Source organism: Saccostrea echinata, unplaced genomic scaffold, assembly GCF_033153115.1.
Source record: "Saccostrea echinata isolate AGI-Se365-2 ecotype Australia unplaced genomic scaffold, CSIRO_AGI_Sech_v1 ptg000076l, whole genome shotgun sequence".
Taxonomy (NCBI): Eukaryota; Metazoa; Mollusca; class Bivalvia; order Ostreida; family Ostreidae; genus Saccostrea; species Saccostrea echinata.
Genome location: NW_026889825.1, coordinates 1,662,435 through 1,683,686, shown reverse-complemented (window position 1 = coordinate 1,683,686; position 21,252 = coordinate 1,662,435). Strand labels below are relative to the sequence as shown.

The following is a 21,252-nucleotide window of genomic DNA, read 5'->3' as shown; positions in this document are numbered from 1 at the left end:
ACCAAATATTTTCAGCTTGGGGTGCACTACCAAAAGAAATTCCTTGGCAAGCAAAAAAAAAGTGCTATGTTTCCTATTGTATACTATATATCGGCAAAATTTTTTTATTGGGGGGAGGGGGGCACAGACAAGTGCTCAGTACTTTGTAGGGAGAGGGCGTAATAAGTTTTTTGAACTTGTGACCATTACCTTTGTAATTAGAAATTAAAATAAAATATGTTCAAACCAAAGATCCCTAACTTTTACTTCTTAGTTCTGAGCGCTTAGCGAAGGAACATTTGCTTATATTTCTTATTGAGAGAGATTTTTCGTGGCCAGGCTCAAGACTCAAAGAACATAAATTGAGAACAGGCTAAAGTCAAAATTTTAATTTTGAATATCTTTATTTTTATTTCACATACATGCTTAGGAAGTTGCAAGTTCTTCATTATTCAAATACAAATTCATGATGATAATTTTTTTATTACCAAAATTATTATTAAAATTATATCGATCTGAAATTTTGACATAAGTCTGTTCTCAGTTGATGATCAAGACAAGGATTTGAACCCTTAACCTTCCGATCACGGAGCAAGCTCTCCACCCGCTGAAATACTCTGAAGATCTAAATGATATTTAAAAAAAATTGGTATAACAGTTGATTTGAAAGATGTCAGTCAAAATGCAATCCAACGATAGGTTGTATTTGCAATCAAATTCATTATAACGACCAAAGAATTTGCAAAATGTAGACTTTAAGGGATATTTGAAACCCTGTAACATCATTTTCTTTTCTAGTAGCCTGCCTGTTAAAAATTTATCGTACCTGGAGCATGCTCTAAAGCATCGAGTCAGTTGGGAGACATTTATGTCATATGCGAGTGATCGTGGAATATTACCACATACATGAAATATGTGGAAATAACGAACAGTATTCGAGCTCAAAAGTCCATTAAACATTACAAAATAAGAGCAGAGCAAACACGGACCTCTAAGACATCATATATGTAAATAGGGAAAGTTGACAATGGAAAAACTGAAGTCGCTCCGTTTGTCATATAGTTTGGTTATTACTTGGCCATTAACGTCTAAAATCGGTATAAAATCCAATATTATGAAGCTGATACGGTGGACTCTGTGATATCATTCATTTTGAGTTCACAGGGATATATGGAGTTGACATTTTAATGAAAATAACCATTATTTTTAATTGTTAACACGTCCTCAATATATCGAAATGTCGATTTGAAAAAAGGGATAATGCTGAAAGTTTGTGTGATATTTATTAGAGTCCGTGAATTGGTGCAAGATAATGAAAATAGGACAAAATTTCATGGAATTTGATATTCTCTCTGTGCCATTCTTAAGCTAGGCTCAACAAAAGTTGAATGTGTCTTATTTATTCCTAAATGCTTTAAAAATAAAAATAGATTTTTTTTTAAATTCACAAACATAAACAAGCATTCTGAGAGTATTGCATTAGCAATACACGTAATAGTCCCCTACTAAGTGTAATCTGGTTCCCGTTAAAAATTGAAATTCCATTAATCCGTCAAAAATCAATGAAGCGGAACGAAATGCAAACTTGATCTATAACTCGTCAAGGTAAAGTCACATACCAAAAAGTCAGCTCAATATCTGCAGGCGTTTAGAAAAAAATTGCGGAAAACCCTGAAAAATTGAAAAGGCCGTAATCCCGTCAAAAATCATTGAAGCGGAACGAAATGCAAACTTGATCTGTAACTCATCAAGATACACTCACATACAAAAAATTAGCTCAATATCTGCAAGTGTTCAGAGAAAAAAAATGTATTAAAAAAAAAAAGTGGGACAGACTGACAGACAGACAGAGGGACAGCTAGACAGACAGACAGACAGACAGCTAGACAGACGGACGGACAGACTCAGAGGAAACCTTTAGTCCCCTCCGGTTTCACCGGTAGGGGACTAACAACAATCAGCCCCTACTAATCAGATCATTAGCCAAAGATTGGATTACAGAAAAAAAAATTGGTCAGTATACGTGTACATGAAATTAAATACGTAAATGTAATGCCTCAATTCAATATACATATAATATAGAATTTTTTGTATTATTTTCATTTTTTACCTTAATAATTTAATATCACTGATTATTTCTATTTTTATCATTATTTTGTACTACACGTATGTGTTTGTGGTTTAAGTGCAGAGTTAGGCAGTAGATTAATTGGTTCAATTGTAAAGAAGGTCAACATGACATGTATTCCTTTTGTTTATAAACTATAACACATAGATCAGGCACGGTAACCATAAACACATTCAATCATTCGGACATATAAGATATTTCGTATCAAACGAATATAGCCGGCCGAGGCATAAAGAATTAGATATGTCAGTTGAGATTTTAATTAATTTACTCATAAAACAATGGTCGCGTGTTGTCCGAATGAATCCTTATCACATGGGTGCTGGAAAGGTCGACAAGTTGTGAAAATGTCATGGAAACCGGTTCTGGGGTATAAAACGGCAGTGCGCGCCCTGACAACCTCAGTTGCGGTTTCTTGTTAATAAAATATCTGAACTTTTTATTCAACTTGTCTTCCTTTAAGGTACGTATGTTTTATTGTATAAATATATATCTAAGTATATTCATCATTTTAGAATCGGTGTAATGCTAATAAATTGTTTACTTGAAACTGCTTTGTAAAATTATTATGAAACAGAATTCTGTAAAAAAGAGAAAAAGTTTAAATGTTCATAATTGTTACTTATTAATATTTTTATTTTCAGAATGTTTTGTTAAATTATTACTTTGATTTTTATTTGAGTTGCGGTTTCTTGTTATTAAAATATCTGAACTTTTTATACAACTTGTCTTCCTTTAAGGCCAGCATACAGAGGCTGAACACAAGTTGCTCATATTTGGACCCTCACTAGCTGAGCGAGGACAATATAAATTAAACACAACAATTCAAACTATAACACATACCCTAGACATCAAACGTTGTTCGCTTTGCAGTAAGATAAAAGCTGAGTTACATTTTTCGTTGAGAGAAAGGCAGACAAACACAAAGTGCAAATTCATCTACCTGAATTTATGATGTGTAAACAAAACAGTATAGACAGATAAACTGATTATTTTTTAATCTACATATTTCTGAATATAATCGATTGATTGATTGATTGTATGTTCTTTAACGTCCCTCTCGAGAATTTTTCACTCATATGGAGACGCCACAACTTGCCGGTGGAGAGCTGCAAATTTTGTCCTATACTCGGCACTAACGGCCATTGAGCAGTGAGGGATCTTTTTCGTGCCAACACCTACTGCGACACGGGACCTCGGTTTATACGGTCTCATCCGAAGGACCGGTCTCCACGTCCCACAGTGGGATTCGAACCCGCGACGTAAGGATCAACTCCTTACTTCGCGACTCTAGAGCAGGCGCTCTAACCACTGCGCCACGCGGGCGACGAATATAATCTTTATTATATTCATTATCTACGTGAGAACACGTGAGAACATATGTTTATATATATTTTGCATTCTGTTTAAGGCTCATCCTATATTATTTGGCCCCTCGTAGTTTAATGCTCTAATGTGTATAATTATGAGCAATTATTCAAATCTTGATTACTTCAAAGCTACATCATTTTTTTCGTTAAAGCTGCAATTTCTTGTTTATTTTTACAGGAAATGAATACATAAAACTGTGTATCTCAAGAGAATGAATCATGTTTAATCAAAGAGGACCAAAAGAAAGAGCCGAATTTGAAAATGATTTCACAGGTTTCCTTTGTATCAGTGGCAAAATTGTTCAAGAGGGTACCATAAAAGAGTGTCAATTTTTAGATATTACAAATTATATAAATTTTGGGTTGATTTAGTGGTATTCATTTCTGAATTTTTACAATACATTTCCTAAAGTCCCCAAACAAAAATTTACTTTAATTAACTATAATTTACTATAGTAAATAATTTAATACTTTGATTTACTATGGAACTTTACTCTAGAATTTTTTGGAGACTTAAGATAGTACAAAACACTCATTAAATCTATTTTAACTAATTTCTTAAAAATTACATGAGAAAAAAGAATAATATCCCTATATTGTCAATAATCAATGATCTTTGTAAGAAAAATAATAAGCTTTGACATGTTTTCGTAATATTTTTTTTTAAAGAGACATCCTATATATATTGGTCACTTGGGAGCTTACATTTTAGAATGTGTTTATGCTGTCTAAATGCGATAAAACAGTCTGTTATTAAATGCAGTGTAACTTTTAATCCATAAATAGTAGAGGGCTGATATTTGGATATATATATGAGGAGTCTTCATTCTTTATCTAGAATAAAGGTCAAGGTCATATTAAAAGGTCAAAGGTCAAATATTGTGACATCATCTACTGAATCTTTCACTTTTTTGTCATTGAATTTTTTTTAATAGCCAAAATATCTGAAACCATCGATTCAGTTTTCTGTATTTTGACATTTTTATCTGTGATCCATTTCAATCAATCTGTTGATTTTTTGTAAAAATTGAATCATACATTTTCTCCTAAGAGAACTTAAAGTGTAGCATATTTACGTGTGTATTTTTTAATTCCGGGGCTACGTATGTCCTAGTTTTACATCATATCTTACCAATTTTACCAGTATCAATATATTTTACTGAATTTTAGTATAAAAAAAATTGCCTTTATAAAAAGCATCACACAAGTTTGCAATAGATCAATTGATAATTTTTAAATAAGGTACATTCAATAGTCTGATTTCACAATTTTCTTTCAGGAGTCTGATAAGCCATCTTTCAAACTATGTGGGCAAAAATGTGCGGTTGAATTTCTTTCATATTAAATATAAAGAAAGGTTTTGTATCCTAGAACAAAATATCAAAGTTTCAAGAAAATTGAATTTGAGGAAAATTTTGGCCTATCTATTGTGTTCTACCTTAAATTATAAATATCTCTTAAATTCGGTGTTGATAATGTAAATTTTAGAAATAATGCTTGAATATTCCGGTAATATATTTTTTTTTTTGATAAAAAAAATGGCAAGTTATGCATTATTTGTTTGTTTTGTTAAATGTCTCTTCGAGAATTTTTCACTCATAATGAGACGCCACCACTTGCCGGTGGAAGGATACTCGGCGCTTAAGGCCTTAGAACAGTAAGGGATAATTTTCATGCCAGCACCTGCTGCGACATGGGACCTCGGTTTATACGGTCTCATCCGAAGGACTGGTCTTCACGTTGGTAAATTTAAAAAGAAAACGTTAGCGCTAGATCATGAAACTAGTTTCACATTTATATCGAAAATAAAACTGTTGTGGAATAATGAATATTCATTCTTTCTTTAATAATGTACTTTGCTTTTCCTTCTAAAATCACTTAATTTCTTTCATTAAACTTCATTAAATATGTCAAAGTTGTGAAGCATTATAGGTTTATAATCTGATATACGATATCTAGCGTCACGAAACATAACTTGTGTAAGAAGAGGTGAAGAAATATTCTATATAATTAGACCTTTCCCTTTTCACTAATGTACATGTAATCCAGTATTAAGTAAAGGTGAACAAATTTTCAGCATTGAAAAGAGGTTTAAGCAATATATTTTGTTGTGTTGTTTTGAAAAAAAAAATTATAAATACTTTTCAGATTCACAGGAAGATAACTATGGTGATGAGGAAAATAAAGATGAACATCATAAACGTTTAATTATCAGTCACCATTAAACGAGAAGAACCATTGGTAAAATTTTTAGTTGTCTCGAAGAACCATTGGTACAAAAAACTGAGAATTCACCATTACGGAGTAAACATTTTATAATACGATACAGAAACATTAAAGAAAACTCAATCTATCTGATGGGTTCAAGAATTGGAATCAGAAAGATAAGATGAAGAAGAATACTAGGTTCTATTACAGTCAACCAAAACACCACCACTGACAGCAGTTAATATAAAGATTGATGATTTATAAACCAAAACGTATTTTCCCAGGAGACCAAAAGTGATAATTGCAAGAAAATTGGAAGAACACACTATGTATTAAATTTGGCTATATCATTATTCCAGGAAGTCCGTCCTTTACAAAGAAAAATGAGCTAGAAATATGTACGTATTATAGACATACAGACATATTAAAAATGCTGATGATAGGTCAACTTTATTTCAATCTTACATCTCAACAAAAGCCAGCCTTTTTTTCAGTTTAAGACTTGTACAAAGGAATCAAAACTTAGATAATGAAGATTTAGTAGTTGCTAATGAAGACAGGAAATGTGCTCTTGACACAGGAGTGTGTATGATGGGGGTATTAATTCCTTTCAGGGAGTTGTAGTAATTTTAGTTTTTAAGACATTCTTAACTGACCATCAAGGTTGGAGGGAAAAATATTATTTTTAAAAAAGTCCGGCAATATTTAGATTTATCTCAAAAAGTCTGATAAAACGTGCGATGGTTTAATTTGTATTTCAATTTTTAGGCATTGAAGGTCTGTAAACCAAAACTAATACAATACTGGCCTAACTATTGAAAAATTAGGGGATATATAGAAAACAGTTCATCCATTTGTTGGTCCGCCATATTTTGCTTATATCATCTACATCTTTTAAACCTTTTAACATAATTTGATTTAATTTATAGGGATATAATTCTATTCTGGGGTTTCACAGGGAGTGGTAATAATATGTAACACTTTTAAATTTTCTTCAAATGAGATAAACATTTAAACTATTCAATAAAGTACTGTGGTGCAATTCCCGTCCTTTTATATAGATGTTTATAACTGTGTGTGTATAATTTCTCTACAGAGTAAATATACAGTTCATGACATGTTCTAGGTTCAGCACGATTAAGGTTATTCAACCTCGAAATCAATTACATGTATCTACCATAAGTCGCATTCTTTTATTATGATACACGCTTATTTCACAACCAGTCATTCAATTACTTTTTCGTTCGTATTTTTTTTTTTATTGACCACTGTTCTTTATCTTCATCATTTTCATTCGAGCACGTTTTGATTCGATTTTGGTTTCAAGAAAAAATGATTGTTTCTTCAAAAGACTACAGAAAAAATGACCAACAAAGCCAAGCGAAAACATTGCTATTCTAAACTTGCCAAAAATCTCACATTCCTGTCAAAACAAATCTATCTCGTCCATTCTCTAGTGCCATTCCTTTGATCTTTTCCTTAATTTTTCAAGACCTTTTTGTGTGCTTTACTTTTTTGTAATCCAATGAATTAAAAACGAATAAAATGTCAAGGAATGATACTGTAGGTACATGTGTATACTTAAACTGAAAATAATAATCAACGAGGAATATCTTTACAACAATAGGCCCTTGGGCCACATCGCTCACCTGAGTACTGTGGCTTGGAAAAAAAAAGGAAAAATCAGTTCAGTATTGAAAAGCTTTAATGCATAAGTGGTACCGACCTACCCATAAAAGGGGGTATGATTTGAACAAAATTGAATCTACACTAACTAAATATGCTTACATATTTCTTTGACTAGCTGTGACTTTTTTCCTACAAGTTTGAACTTTCATTATGATCCCACCCTACCCCGGTTGTCATGATTTGAACAAATCTGAACCTCCACTTTCTGAGGATGCTTCCGTATTCATATGACCAATCATACCTTTGCTGTTTTTGGGAAGAGAATTTTTTTTTTAATTTTAATTATTCCTATGCATAACTTTAATCATCAATTGTGGCCCCACCCGATCCTCAGGGGGTCATGATTTTTATCAAACATGAATCTACACAACCTTAGGATACTTTCAAATAATTAATAATCAATCATGGCTTTGCTGTTCTTGAGAAGATTTTTCCTATATTTTCCAATGTAAAACTTTGATCGTCCATTGTGACCCCACCCTAACCCCAGGGGTCATGATTTGAACAAATTTGAATCTACACTCTCTGAGGATGGCTTCACATGAGTTTTTTTCTTTTCTGGCCCAGTGGCTCTTGAGAGGAAGATTTTAATGATTTTTTTTCCTATATACTCCTATGTATAACTTTGATCGTCCATTGTGGCCCCACCTTAGCCCCCGGTGGTCATGATTTGAACAAACGTGAATCTACACCACCTGAGGATGCTTCCATATAAATATGACCAATCATGGCTTTGCTGTCCTTGAGAAGAAGATTTTTCAAGATTTTTCCTATATATCCCTATGTAAAACTGTGATCGTCCATTGTGGCTCCATCCTACCCCCAAGGGTCATGATTTGATCAAATTTGAATCTACACTACGTGAGGATAATTCTACATGAGTTTCATCTTTCCTGGCCCAGTGTTCTTGAGAAAAAAAGTTTTAAAAGATGCCAGTAATTTTTCACTAATTTGTAATTATCTCCCCTTGGAAGAGGGCGTTGCTCTTCATTTAACCAAATTTGAATCCCCTTAACCCAAGGATACCCTGTGTCAAGTTTGGTTGAAATTGGCCCAGTGGTTCTGGAGAAGATGAAATTGTGAAAAGTTTACAACGACAACGACGACAGACAACGGAAAAATTTCGATCAGAAAAGCTCGCTTGAGCCTTCGGCTCAGGTGAGCTAAAAAGGAGAAAAGGTTTTAGTTAAAATTTTGGCATTCGAGGGAAAACACAAAATTTCAGACAAATGGGAGGATATCCCTTATGTAATACTAGAGCAACCCAACAAAGACATCCCAGTTTATACAGTTATTAGAGAAGATGAATTAGGAAAGAAAAGAAATTTACATAGGAATTTACTCTTACCTATTGGTTATTTATCAGAATCCACAAATTTTCCAAAACAAGACAAACCCATCCCTAAGCCTCGAACCAGGCTGACAAGGAAGAAAGAGATCAGATAGAGAGAATTCAGTGACTGATTCCCAGTCAATTTATGAGTTCTTTTATGATGATGAAACATATGAGATCAAAACAGTCAAGACAAGAAGATTTTTAAAGATGGATGAGAAGGATAGTGCTGATCAGCAGGTTACATCAGAGAAACCACAGGTTACATCAGCGAAACCACAGGATGTACCAGAGAAACAACAGGATATACAAGAAAATGATGAGATTATATGTCAGCGGGTCACGGTCTTGGTTTTTTCAGTGAAAACAAAACTGGTTCGGTCTTATAATTTAATTATGGATATAGAAAAAACCTGGAAAATAGAAAACACACACTCACAACACTCATACAAAACAAAAGACATAGACAAACACGAAACATAAAGACATTTAAACATTAAAGAAAAGTAATGGTAATTAAGATATTAATACGACTGCCAGAAGATCGTTACATATATTTAACAAGTAAATGAATTAACAAGTTAATGAACATCTTACCAGGCATCCAGTATTAAAATCAGGAATAAGTAATGCACATCGATTGAATGGATCTAAGGTATAACAAATAGTTACGTTATCTGTTACCGTAAAGGCACAAACACTTGGGGTGGGAAATTTGGCGGGTTTCTTACTTTATATAGTGCACGAGTTAGTAAAAACATGCATATAAATTAGTATAGTGAAATCCATTGGTTCATGGTAGGTCACTGGTCAGTCATACGTATATGAATGCTAAAAATATAAATTCACCTGTACAAAACAAAACACTCGCACATGGCTCTCACATACCTGCAAAAACGGTTGTATTCGATTGGCTATGCGCGCCAATCGGAATACGATACTAAATATTTCGCAAAGCATAATTTTTATATTTAATAATAATAATAATTTAATTACAACTGTGACATATAAAAGAGAACATAGAAATAGTACAAGACAATCAGGAAGATGCTAAAGAACTTAAAGAGACAGAAACTGAAGATGTTCAGGAAGAGGTACACTTACCTGAAACATCCTTACAATTACAAAGATTCCAGAGTGGTTTTTCAGGCAAGTATATAACAAAGTCAGTTCTGCAGTCACCATGGGAAGAAAAAATAAATTGAATACGAAGTCTTGTTTCTAACACCAATTAATTTTCAGAGATGGAGAAAGATGCCGCAGCAACTATACTAAACATAATTGACCACGGTTAGAATGACGAGGACGTCATTTGCCACCTGGGGGGAATATGTGGAAAGGTGTAAATATTTGAAAAGTGTATATATTTTTAGTATTTTAGGATTTTGTTTTCATTCGACATGCTTAGTAGTTTTGTCTACAAAATAATTTTGTTATCATTATTTACAGGAAATTCATGTAATTTTACTTATTTATATTTCAACAGTTTATTATTTATTTAAAGTATACTATACTTTAGAAACTATAATTATTTAGGAATTACTTTAGTATGAATATAAGTTTCCCTTATAGTAATTAACTTTGAGAGGTCAGTGACCTATGAAGTGACCTGTCAGTGAGATTTCATTGGTCGAGGTTTTGGAGGGAAATCGCTTTGCGGGCGGTGTATTTTTGGTCAGAACTGGTCATACCAGTCTTTGTGACATCTATTTGACAGGATGTCTTGGTTGATTTCCTGATTTCATTAATTTTGGGTGTAACAGTTTACTGCGTTTTCTTTGAGTGTTGAATTCCAGGATTTCAGGTCTGTTCTAGGTATTATTTTCATATATAATTGTGATTTTGATTGTGTGTGTGAAACAGGTGTTTGAATGGTTAACGTAATCTTGAGAGATTGTGTAAATGAGCAATATAAATATTTTATCCGACATTTCACTCTTATTCAAGGATGACAATGTATATATGTAGGACAAAGTGAAATGAATAAATAAGTGTAAAGTTGTAAAACTATCTTTATAAATAACTTGTATAACTATTATTATTATTATGTTATTAATATTAACGTTCGAAATTTTACCTTTTGTTTCATTTAATTTAAATAATTCTTTCAAATTAAAAGCTAAGGTGTTTTTCATTAAATTAAGCAGTTATTATCATTTAAGATTTTCTATGTCAGCTAAGGGGGGTTACTCATTGTTGTATATTCTTTATAGGACTCACAGTTACTGTACATGTATTATGTAATCCAGATTTTTGACCATATTAAAGGTAATTTATAAATTTTATGTGTTGTTCCAATATATGAATTTGTTGCCAGAACTTATTTTTTGAGCTCAGTATTTGTCATACATGCCTATATTTTGTGTTGAATTTCATGTGTATTCTGTCCAATGCATGAAATTGTATTTGTGTTAATGTTCAATATGAAATCACATAAGATTATTTGATTCAGGATTATTTAATTTCATATAATGATTATGATAATGATTTTCTTTCATTTTAAATGACTAAATAATAAAAGAATTATTTTTATGATAAATTGATCTGTGATAAAGAAATATTTTTATATTAATTTAATTCAAAGAGAATATGGATCATAAAGTATGAGACTGATTATAATGATGACATACTATAATGGAGTTAAATGTATATATATATATATATATATATATATATATATATATATATATATATATATATATATATATATATATATATATATATATATATATATATATATTTTTTTTTTTTTTTTTTTTTTTTTTTTTTTTTTTTTTTTTTTTTTTTTGCCTTTTTTAATAATTGTTATTGTTATTACAGGGTCTACTCTACTGTTTCTATTATTTAATAAAATACCAGTATGAACCAAAAACCAAAGTCGTTTTTATTCAACGAACCCTATTATAAAAATTTAGCGTAGTCACCGCTAAAATAAAAAAAAAAAAAAACTTATTCTAGTTTTTTTTTTTTAAATGAAGATTATACACGAATATTTTAAACACTCAGGTATAATTATCAGTATTAAATAAACTTGTCCACCTGGCCGAATTTATCTTAGGGTAAGTAGAAGTTGATCGTCACTTTTAACGATTTTAATTAAAGCAATTACACAAACAAAAACTCATTATTTCACAACAAAGTGTGATTCAACTAAGTAAGTTTACAACGGAAGATTATGTAATTATATATGTTCATATTTCACAGGAGTCGTGTGCAGTAACCCCGCCAAATTCTATCGGTTGTCTTGGTAAAATTTACGTGATTATCAAGGCAAATATTGAATACAACCAGTAATAATAGATCAATGAATCTAAGATTCAAGTTTTTTTTTAAATCTTTTTTCAGAAAAAGGCGGCCTAATACTACATTTTAGAAGGGTAAATCATGAAGTAACTACGCTTTACTAGCGCTTTCGCCACTATTACATTGTCAAGGTAAATGATAGGCTGATTTGCTTTATTAATAATAATTTCATTTATTGTAATTAGATTTAAAACAAATTAAATATTATATAGAATCTTAAACATGTATCATGATGTATAGGTCACACTTGAATCAGGTTCGCGATTTTGAACATTTACTAATGGCAGATTGGATAGTCTGACAGAGAAGCATGAGTCAACAAAGCCCACTTTTGTATTCATTTATTAACGAAAATCATGAATTAGCCCATCGTTGTTTGTCCCAAAGCCGCTATAATATGAAGCCCGATTTGTAAAGTACACACACGGTATTATTCTAGAATATACTAGTATACCAAAGAGAGAAGATCCCTAAATTAGATCGTTATTATGCGTAAATGAAGATGAATCAATAATTAGGAGTGATCTAACTATAATATAGAACAGTGCTGTAGGGATGCAGAAACTAACCATTTAAAAATTTCCTGAATTTCCATTGAAATTCAATACAATTTTTTTAAATATTAAACATCCCGTAGACTGAGGGACAGACAGCTAACTAGACAAAGATACAAACAGAAAACCACCTTCATTCAACTTTGGGACAATGAATTGAAACCAACATGACTTAATCTTCCTTACTGTTTCTAGATATAAAATGTACAAATTTTTAAAACAAGTGTTTTTCCCTAATACAATTTCATATTTCATAATTTGGCAATTTTAATATATAATTTGAAGTCAAATATAAGAATATAAGTGCTTAAATACAAGAACATATTTACATATATATTTAAAAGAACTTAAAATGAGTCTATTTCTCTAAGCATTTAACCACCTGAGATTAATACAGATCTTATCATGAAATCAAATAAAATAAATATGTTATTCCTTATCTAATATACAAGTTGATGCGAATAATTTCTGAACAAAAACGATCGGTCTTTGTCGAAATTTTGTAACTTAAAAAACAAAAACGTATTTATTAAATGAAAATAATAATTAATGAACCCTATATTTGTCTTTTACAGATATCGTAATGTTGCTTTTGGACATGTTTTCTGACTATATCTGTAGTTAATATTAAATTTGATAGAACGTAATTAAATAGATGCTTTAATTTACTCCTGTATTGTATGATTTCTGTAACCTCTTTGCCCTCGTCGATCAAGTGTCTTTATGTTTCTTCGTACAGTTTGTCGTAGGTTTAAGCCCTGACTTTTTCGTTTTTCATAGTGTCCGATGTGGCTTCTACCCAAATCATTTTTCCTCTTTTCCGCAATTTCTTTAATTACAGATTCATTGCAGTATATACCCTCGTCGTCATCTGAGGTTTCATTCAAGCTGGTACTGTCATCAGTCACAGGCGATTTTGCAAGTTCCCCGATGTCTTTCTTGATATCATGTGTCTTCCGTTTGAAAAGTTTAGTTATCGCTAAGATGTGGAGAAGGGTCTCGTGTCTATGCATTAGCATGCCCACAAACTGCAGCAACAAAAGTAAAGTAAACACGACTAAAAATACAAACCCAAGTGGTTCGATGGTCACCGTATCTGTTATTTTAATGTTGATGATATACTTCACTTCGTTCATCGCCGTCATAATAGCTAACCACAGTGCATTAAGGAAGAAAAATCCAAAAGCCACTTTATTCCTTAATTCAGCGAGCATTTCCTTATCTTTGTCTACTTTTTTCTTATCTTCATCTAAGGGGTAAAGGTAATGATGAATTAATCCAATCCAAAATTTCTCTTCCTTTTGATCTAATGTGGATATTTTCGTGTTTCTCACATCTTCCGTCGCCCATGACGTTTCATCCAGTTGATTGGGATCAATCTTTGGTATTTTGTGTCGCCTGCTTTTGAGAAGTGATTTCTTACCAACTGTCTGATCAGATGCTTGATCTGTTTCGTCCTTACTTTTTTCGAATATATTTTGAACAGACTCCAGAGACTTCAAAATAACTAGATTATTCATCCAACGGAATACGGAAAAGAATGCTTCTGAACAAGAAGCTCCGGAAACATTTGTGTTCTTTACTTGTTTTATCATACCACTGATCATTTCCGTCGTAACAAAATCTATTTCGTCTTCCGTCTCCTTCTTTTTGCTCTTTTTACCACCCTGTCCAGCATTTTCTAAGACTGCTGTTTTATTTTCTCTCGTACCCCAAGATACATTGTTCAAATTACAGATTGCGTAAATTATCAAGAAAAGATATCCTGCTGGAATACAGATAAAATAAAGAATTCCCCAGATAAGGTCACCAAACTCATGTGGATGAAGGAGGCCAGCGATAAGGAATGTGCCAACAAGAATATAGAAAAACATTCCTGTAGGAGTATACCAGCCCTCGCTAGCAATCGACACCAGTGTCCCTACAAATACTGCCATCATTAATAGGGCATAAATAGCACTTAGAACCATCGCCCAGTTCAGTTGCGTGTCTGTTTTACATTTAAGACAAACAAATATAAAGAGTATTGTTGGGCCATATGTCAAAAGATAGGCCAACCAAGGTGCAACACCAAATACTGAGGCAACGGCAGACTCAAGTGCCAGCAAAACAGTTGAAGGACCCAAAACCGATGATACAAATAAGATAATTTGATAAAAAATGTAGAAGTATGAAATGTTTGGATTCGTTTTCGTTGTACGGGCATAACTTTGTAACAAATCCAAAATGTTGGCCATTGTAGAGGGCATCCAGCGTCTTCTCTGGTTAAAAAACTCTTTAAACTCTTCCGGAGCAAATGTTATGGCTTCTGCTGCGGCACAGTATTCAATTTTGTATCCTTGTTGCAGCATAAGAGTACAAAGCCACCTATCCTCTCCTGTAAAAGGAGCATATTAACAGTTTAAAATATATACATTTTAGCATTAATTTTTTTGTGCCAAAAAAGCTCCTATTGGATAGAGAAATTCGCTGCAAAAGAGAAAAGAAATTCCTGTTCTATTCTCAATTATTTTTATTTGCAAATATCTTCTTGATATCTGCCGAGAAAAAAAATTTGCATGCTGAATCTTTATTTTAAAAAAAAAAATAGCAATTTTGTTGTACGTACCTTGGTCATATTGCAGGAAATGGCGTGCCTCTGTTGGTAATGTTGCATACGTTCTCATTACATTATCGTCCATAAGAGCTTTCACCCTAAACAAACTGAAACATCCAGGACTGCAAAGTACGCATCCAAACATATGTTCAGCCGACTTCTGAAGCCAATGACCTATTGCGTACTCAAAGCGTTGATACCAGACTACAGGCCCTGTTCGCATTGAACAAGAAGAAAACAAACTATAAATGCTTCTTCCATTGTAACAAAAACACTTTCAAAAATGTATCATATTTAACCTAATATATGCAAGATCAACTAATACATGTGAAAAATTGCAAAGCGTTAACTTTTCATATTGAAATTCTGTTTCTTCAAAATATTCCTGTACATAGTATTTTATCTATACATGATTACCTGAACCCCCGGGTTTGATTCGTCCACATGTTGCTCCTACTTTGGGGTTTATCTTCATACGGTCTATTAAAAGCTGAAGAGCTTCTGGTTGGAAATCAACGTCACCATCAAGTGCAAGAATGTAGGAATTTTCAGCCTGTGCAAAGAAGCGTTTTAGCACTGTATTTGAAAAAGTCGAGAAAATATGTGATTGTGAAACAAACTGAGGCATTATCCCTTATTAAAAGCAATTAATATTAAGTATATGAAAAATCATATATTTTGTAATACATGTAATACATATATTTTCTAACCTTTTGCTTCACTTGTTCAGACAATAATTCAAATATTGAAGGCACGTCATCAAAATCCGGATTCATCACGGTTGTTGGTTTATTCTCTTTCATGAGAAGTTCGTATCCAATGAAATAGTACATGTACATGATCTAGAAAAATATACGAAAATATACAAAAATTCTGAAACATTTAATTTTTCAAAGCTCAGAAAGTTATGTCAACATCAAAACCAATTACATCCTTAATAGTTGTATCTATTTACCTGCGACCATCTTTTCTTGTGACGTATTTTTTCTTTGTCTTTGAGATGAACTATCAATTTATTTTCCCCCGGAAGTTCCCATTCCAAACGACCACCATAAGGAGTGACGTATTTTTTAGGCGGATCCAAAACAACTTTTCTTTGATAAAAAGCACTTTAAATAGAAATAAATTTGGATCACAGAACTGCTATGAATATTCTTTCAATAATTTCTATAAAAGCTGAGAAATGTTCTCATCTAAGTAATGACACAAAATATACTTTTGTGGCTGAAAATCAAAACTCAAAATGTTAAAGGTTGCTCAGTTCTCCTGCAGACATGAAGAAGTTTTGCAAAATTCTAGTTTTAAGTAGATTTTAGAAACATTTAGCAAACTCTAGTTGCATCAAGTTCAAAAACTGATAAATAACAGCACTTTTTCTCGTTCTTTTGACTTTTAAGGACTTTATATGGACAGACATTGTTTGTCAGAATGTTCATCTTTTAGATAAACATACACCGTTCACGGTAGCTCAGTCGGTAGAGCGCTCGCTCCGTGATCGGGAGGTCGTGATTTGAATCTCAGCCGCGACAAACCTAAGTCGATAAATAATGGGTAGCAACTGTTCCTTCGCCATGCGCTTGGCACTTTGAAGTGAAAGTTGCAGGTCCTTCGGATAAGACCTTAAAAATCGAGGCCCCGTGTCACGGCAGGCGTTGGCACGATAAAGAACCCTCACTGCTCAATGGCCCTGAGTGCCGAGTATAGGTCAAAATTTCAAGCCCTTCACTGGTATATGGTGACGTCTCTATATGAGTGAAAAATTCTCGAATGGGACGTAAAACAAAACACAATCAATAGATAAACATATTTTAATTCAACTTGTACTCACCTAGCCGCTTCATCCACGATTTCCATGAACTGCCTGACAAAATCATTAGGTCCTCTTTTATTTGTTGATTTATTAGTTTCCATGGCATCATCAAAAGGAATATGTGCTTTTCAAAGAAAGAAAAAATGATTATAATATTCTATAAGTCTGATACCATTTTGCAAAATACCCTTCGATTTACCATGCTATCTATTTAGGCTATTTGAATGGCTATTTTTAGACAGAAAGTCTTCCTTATATTCTATCTGTATTTTTCAATATCTCTTTATATATATACTATATTTCACTAAGCACTTACCTTCAAATGTATAATAATCTTTTTCCTTATGCTTAAGTTCGTTTTTGCTATACTCATATTGAAACTGGTGGTGATCAAGTCTACAATAGATATAATTTTTTTTACAGATTTTTTCTAAGAATACTAATATTTACTCTAGGTATAATCCTTATACTCGTACTTTTAGGATGCATAGAAAAATAAAATTTTAAAGCAACACTTAAATAATGTCAGAGTAAAACGCCAAATATCGCTTTATAACATTTTTTATCATTTTTGGTCAAAGATAATGTTTACAATCCAATCTATTCCATTTTTATTGATAATACAATTAAATAATACTGCATATTAATGCTTGAAATATACAGTACCTAAATATAGATATCAGAATCTGCTTCATCTCAATCCGATTTTCGTGCCACATGGTGGCGCAGATATAAACCTTGGAGTCTACGCCAGATGTCTCTGTTTGTTTCTCTGTTTCAGATGCGTTTCGTTTCTTCCTGCTGTGTAAGAGTGCCAGGTCTACCATTGGACTACAGAAGTGGGGTAGAACAAACAGTCTGGAAAACATAATAGTGACAGATTTTGAATACTACTCAACAATAAGTATGCAGTCCTTCAATTGAGAAAGTACCAAAATTCAAATACAAATTATGGTGGTAATTATTTGATGTTATACTGACTTGTTGGCAAATTCCATGCGTTCTTCGCGCTGTTTGTACCAAGCATGACGACAGACCCAGGATTGTCCGACCCAACCAATGAAAAAGAATGCAACTAGTAACCATTTATCGTCTGCTTTCAATAATAAATATCCATTTACAAAGTCCTTGTCTGTTTCATTAAGTACAATCAATAGGATGACGTAAAGGGGTGTTGCAAGAGTAAGTGGAATTGCAAAACCCAATTTCTGCATGCGTAGTCTACTTGCTATAACGCCGAAATGGGTTGTCAACACTGCACCAATCGTATGAGCCAGATATGGACCAATCACAAGCCAGTATGATATCCCTTCGTCACTGCACGTGACAGTACTGTTAACGGTGGGGCTCGAAAAATTTAGAAATTCGGAGCAATTTTGGGGGAGTAGTCCTGACACTTTCGTCAATGACATGAATTTATCGTATGTATCATTGATTCCTCGAACATTTTGACAATAAAACGTTGGAAATAGAATAATCAATAGGACTATTCTAAAGATGCTTGACGCCATATGTGAAATCACGTATCCTTTATCTTTTACTCGTTTGTCTTTTCTATCTTCTATGAATCTTCTGCAGACGAAGGAGTATGTTTCGATCCATCTCGCCGACAACAATACTACTGATGCCAAAATCCAGGCAACAAGCACTCCTTTATCTGGCCAACGTTTGGCACTTTTAATTTCACTAGACTGGAAGAGGGTGTATGGCACAATTATGACAGCAGGTAAAAGTAATATTAAAAAGAAGATATTAAAAAACTTTTTGATTCCTTTGCGTATTTGGCAAGCTTTTCTGTGGCAGTATGATACCAAATTGACAATGGCGGGTAGTAAGGGCACGGATATTGTTACAAGACACGTCTGTAGTGGGTCGAGATAAGGCATGACCTTGAAAAGCAGACATCCAAGGCCAAAAAGATGAAGCCCTTCTCGTATGATAATCTAAAAAGAAATTTAGTATTCTGTCAGAAATAGGGACAATATATGTTACACATCATTTTAATTATTAGGATACATGTGATATAAATATATTACTAAAGCTAACGTACAAAGTAAAACATTTTTTTATGATGCTGCTATGACGTTTAGAATATTTAGAACTATACATCAAAGAAAACTTACCATAATAAAACGCACACATGTTGGACTTTCTCGACTACCAAATAGAAACATGAAAAAACTCTGCAAAAATTTGAGAGCGTCAGGGACTGCGATCACGAAGAAAAACAAGTATGATATAAAATCCTGGGTAATGGTTCTCTGGAAAAGTAAAAAAAAAAAAAGTAAAACTAACGCCATTCCCATATGTTACTGTAATATACAACTTTACGACTTATTATACTCAAATAAAATATTAATACGAACATAGATTTTTCCTAGAACCAAGAGCATTACCTCGGAGCTTTTGAGGATAATGTTTTCGGTTTTTCTCCAAGAATAGTTTTCTTTATTAAAGCTCAATGCAAGCAAAACTTTAATATAGTGAATAAGTACTGTTGTAGCGCTTAAAGATTTATGATATTTCTCTTCTCGCTAAGATATTCATGAAACGTCATTTTGAATTAAATTGGAGGAGTTATGACTGTTTTATCACTAATTATAGATGATCAATGCGTAAAAACAAAACCAAAAATGGTAACGTCATTGAGCGTCTTGGAGCACCGAGCTATTAAACAATTATGTGTGCAGACAGGAAAATTCCCGAAAGAGAATAAAATGTTTTTAGATGCTGCTGGGGATGGCTTTCACGTATCTAGTACCAAAGTGTTTAAGTGGTAACAACTTTGTAAGAATGGAAGGATGCATATGGACATTTCTTGATTATAGAGTTGACTCCTGCAATACTCCAATATCCTGCTCATCGCATGGACGTTGCGCCTATGGATTTTGCATCGTTTCTCATATCTGATTGCTGAACTGCGTAGACATTGTTTTAAAGATCTTACCAATATCCGATACGCCACAAAAGACATTAAAATATACATTATAACATGCCTTGATATACTTATTCAATTTTTAAGTCGGAAAAAGACATGAAAAGTCTATAGAAATGAAGAATATTTAGAACTGTGAAAAAAGCTTCACAGGTCTGGAATCAGGTTGTCGCGTCACTTAACGTCATAAAACGTCAAGTGATTGCTCCGTGAATCCTAAGACCGCACAGTAAAAATCAAAGTATATTTTCAAACCTTTAGTAAATGGACCTAATCTTTTACATACTAATAAACAAAACAAAAGAATTTAATTGGACATACGTCATTCTTCAAAGTTTACAATAAATTTTCCGTAAATCAACGTGTCCGTATATCTGTTCCTTGCACAAATAATATCAATATTCTTACATGGTTTTATTTAAATAATTTTTAATTTTCTCCTCTTCATAATTTTTTTTCATATAATGCTTAAATTCAAATGTGTGTCTTTTAATTTTGGAAACTCACATTTACAAATCTTCGATCTTGGTCGCCAAGCAGTGACGCCAGAATCTGTAGCCCGCCTCGTGTGATGATAACGCCACCTATTAACGCAAACAACAGGAAAATGTAGAACAGGAACTTGAAAACTCTGAAGAACTTGTCGGTAAACCCTACACAGCATTCGGAATCTTCAGGCAGTCTGTCCTTCCGGAAAATGTTCCAAAGTTCACTACCATCCTCAGACCTGAAAAGGAATTGTACTTATTACATTGTTGCAGTAGTCCTCTTCCCCTCCGGATTAAACTCTTCAAATTCATCCCTTTAGTAAAAATTTAGCAAATCAACACTATTTTTATTCTTGTTAGACTTTTTTATGGACGAATTTTTTGAGAAAGTTCTTGTCATTATCTGTCTTTATGCCATCTGTCTGTCACACTTTCTTGTCATCGCTTCACTCCATTTAAAGGTTGCAAAAATAATCTTTTCGCAAATGATTTTCCATGTCATGTACAAAATAGTTTCAGATAGTTTGATTAATGCAGAATGATTCTCCACGGGCTCGAAAGAATATGGGTCCAGAGGAAAGCTTATTATTAAATATTATCCTTCCTTTTATTTTTGCTGTATTTAATTTCATTATCGAATAGTTCCAATGAGGTTGCAGATGACATTAAAGTTTCGGATGCTGTTAGTTACCTTCATTCATTTTTTCCAAAAATAGTTTCTGTACACGTATATAAATCTTTAATCAAATCTTAATTTTATTCCCATTTAAGTACCTTAAAATGTGTATATTGATAAGACTTACTTTCATTATCGTCATGGCAATCTGTGATATCAACCATGAATTAGATGCTGTATGTG

The 21,252-nt window shown here is 32.8% G+C and overlaps 1 protein-coding gene across 1 annotated transcript in view; it reads right to left on the bottom strand.

Moving 5' to 3' along the window:
* Window positions 1-13,025: 13,025 nt before the first annotated feature.
* The window catches only part of LOC133176562 (chitin synthase-like), a 35,245-nt gene continuing 27,018 nt past the window's right edge, over window positions 13,026-21,252 (bottom strand). The window contains exons 3-13 of the mRNA XM_061311677.1: window positions 20,413-20,632; window positions 19,094-19,231; window positions 17,952-18,913; window positions 17,637-17,828; window positions 17,287-17,366; window positions 16,989-17,094; window positions 16,116-16,269; window positions 15,871-16,002; window positions 15,578-15,713; window positions 15,173-15,373; window positions 13,026-14,941 (exon numbers count right to left, since the gene is read on the bottom strand). Coding sequence (XP_061167661.1) covers window positions 13,230-14,941; window positions 15,173-15,373; window positions 15,578-15,713; window positions 15,871-16,002; window positions 16,116-16,269; window positions 16,989-17,094; window positions 17,287-17,366; window positions 17,637-17,828; window positions 17,952-18,913; window positions 19,094-19,231; window positions 20,413-20,632 — 4,033 coding nt within the window. The 3' untranslated portion in view covers window positions 13,026-13,229. The remainder of the gene's footprint in view (window positions 14,942-15,172; window positions 15,374-15,577; window positions 15,714-15,870; window positions 16,003-16,115; window positions 16,270-16,988; window positions 17,095-17,286; window positions 17,367-17,636; window positions 17,829-17,951; window positions 18,914-19,093; window positions 19,232-20,412; window positions 20,633-21,252) is intronic.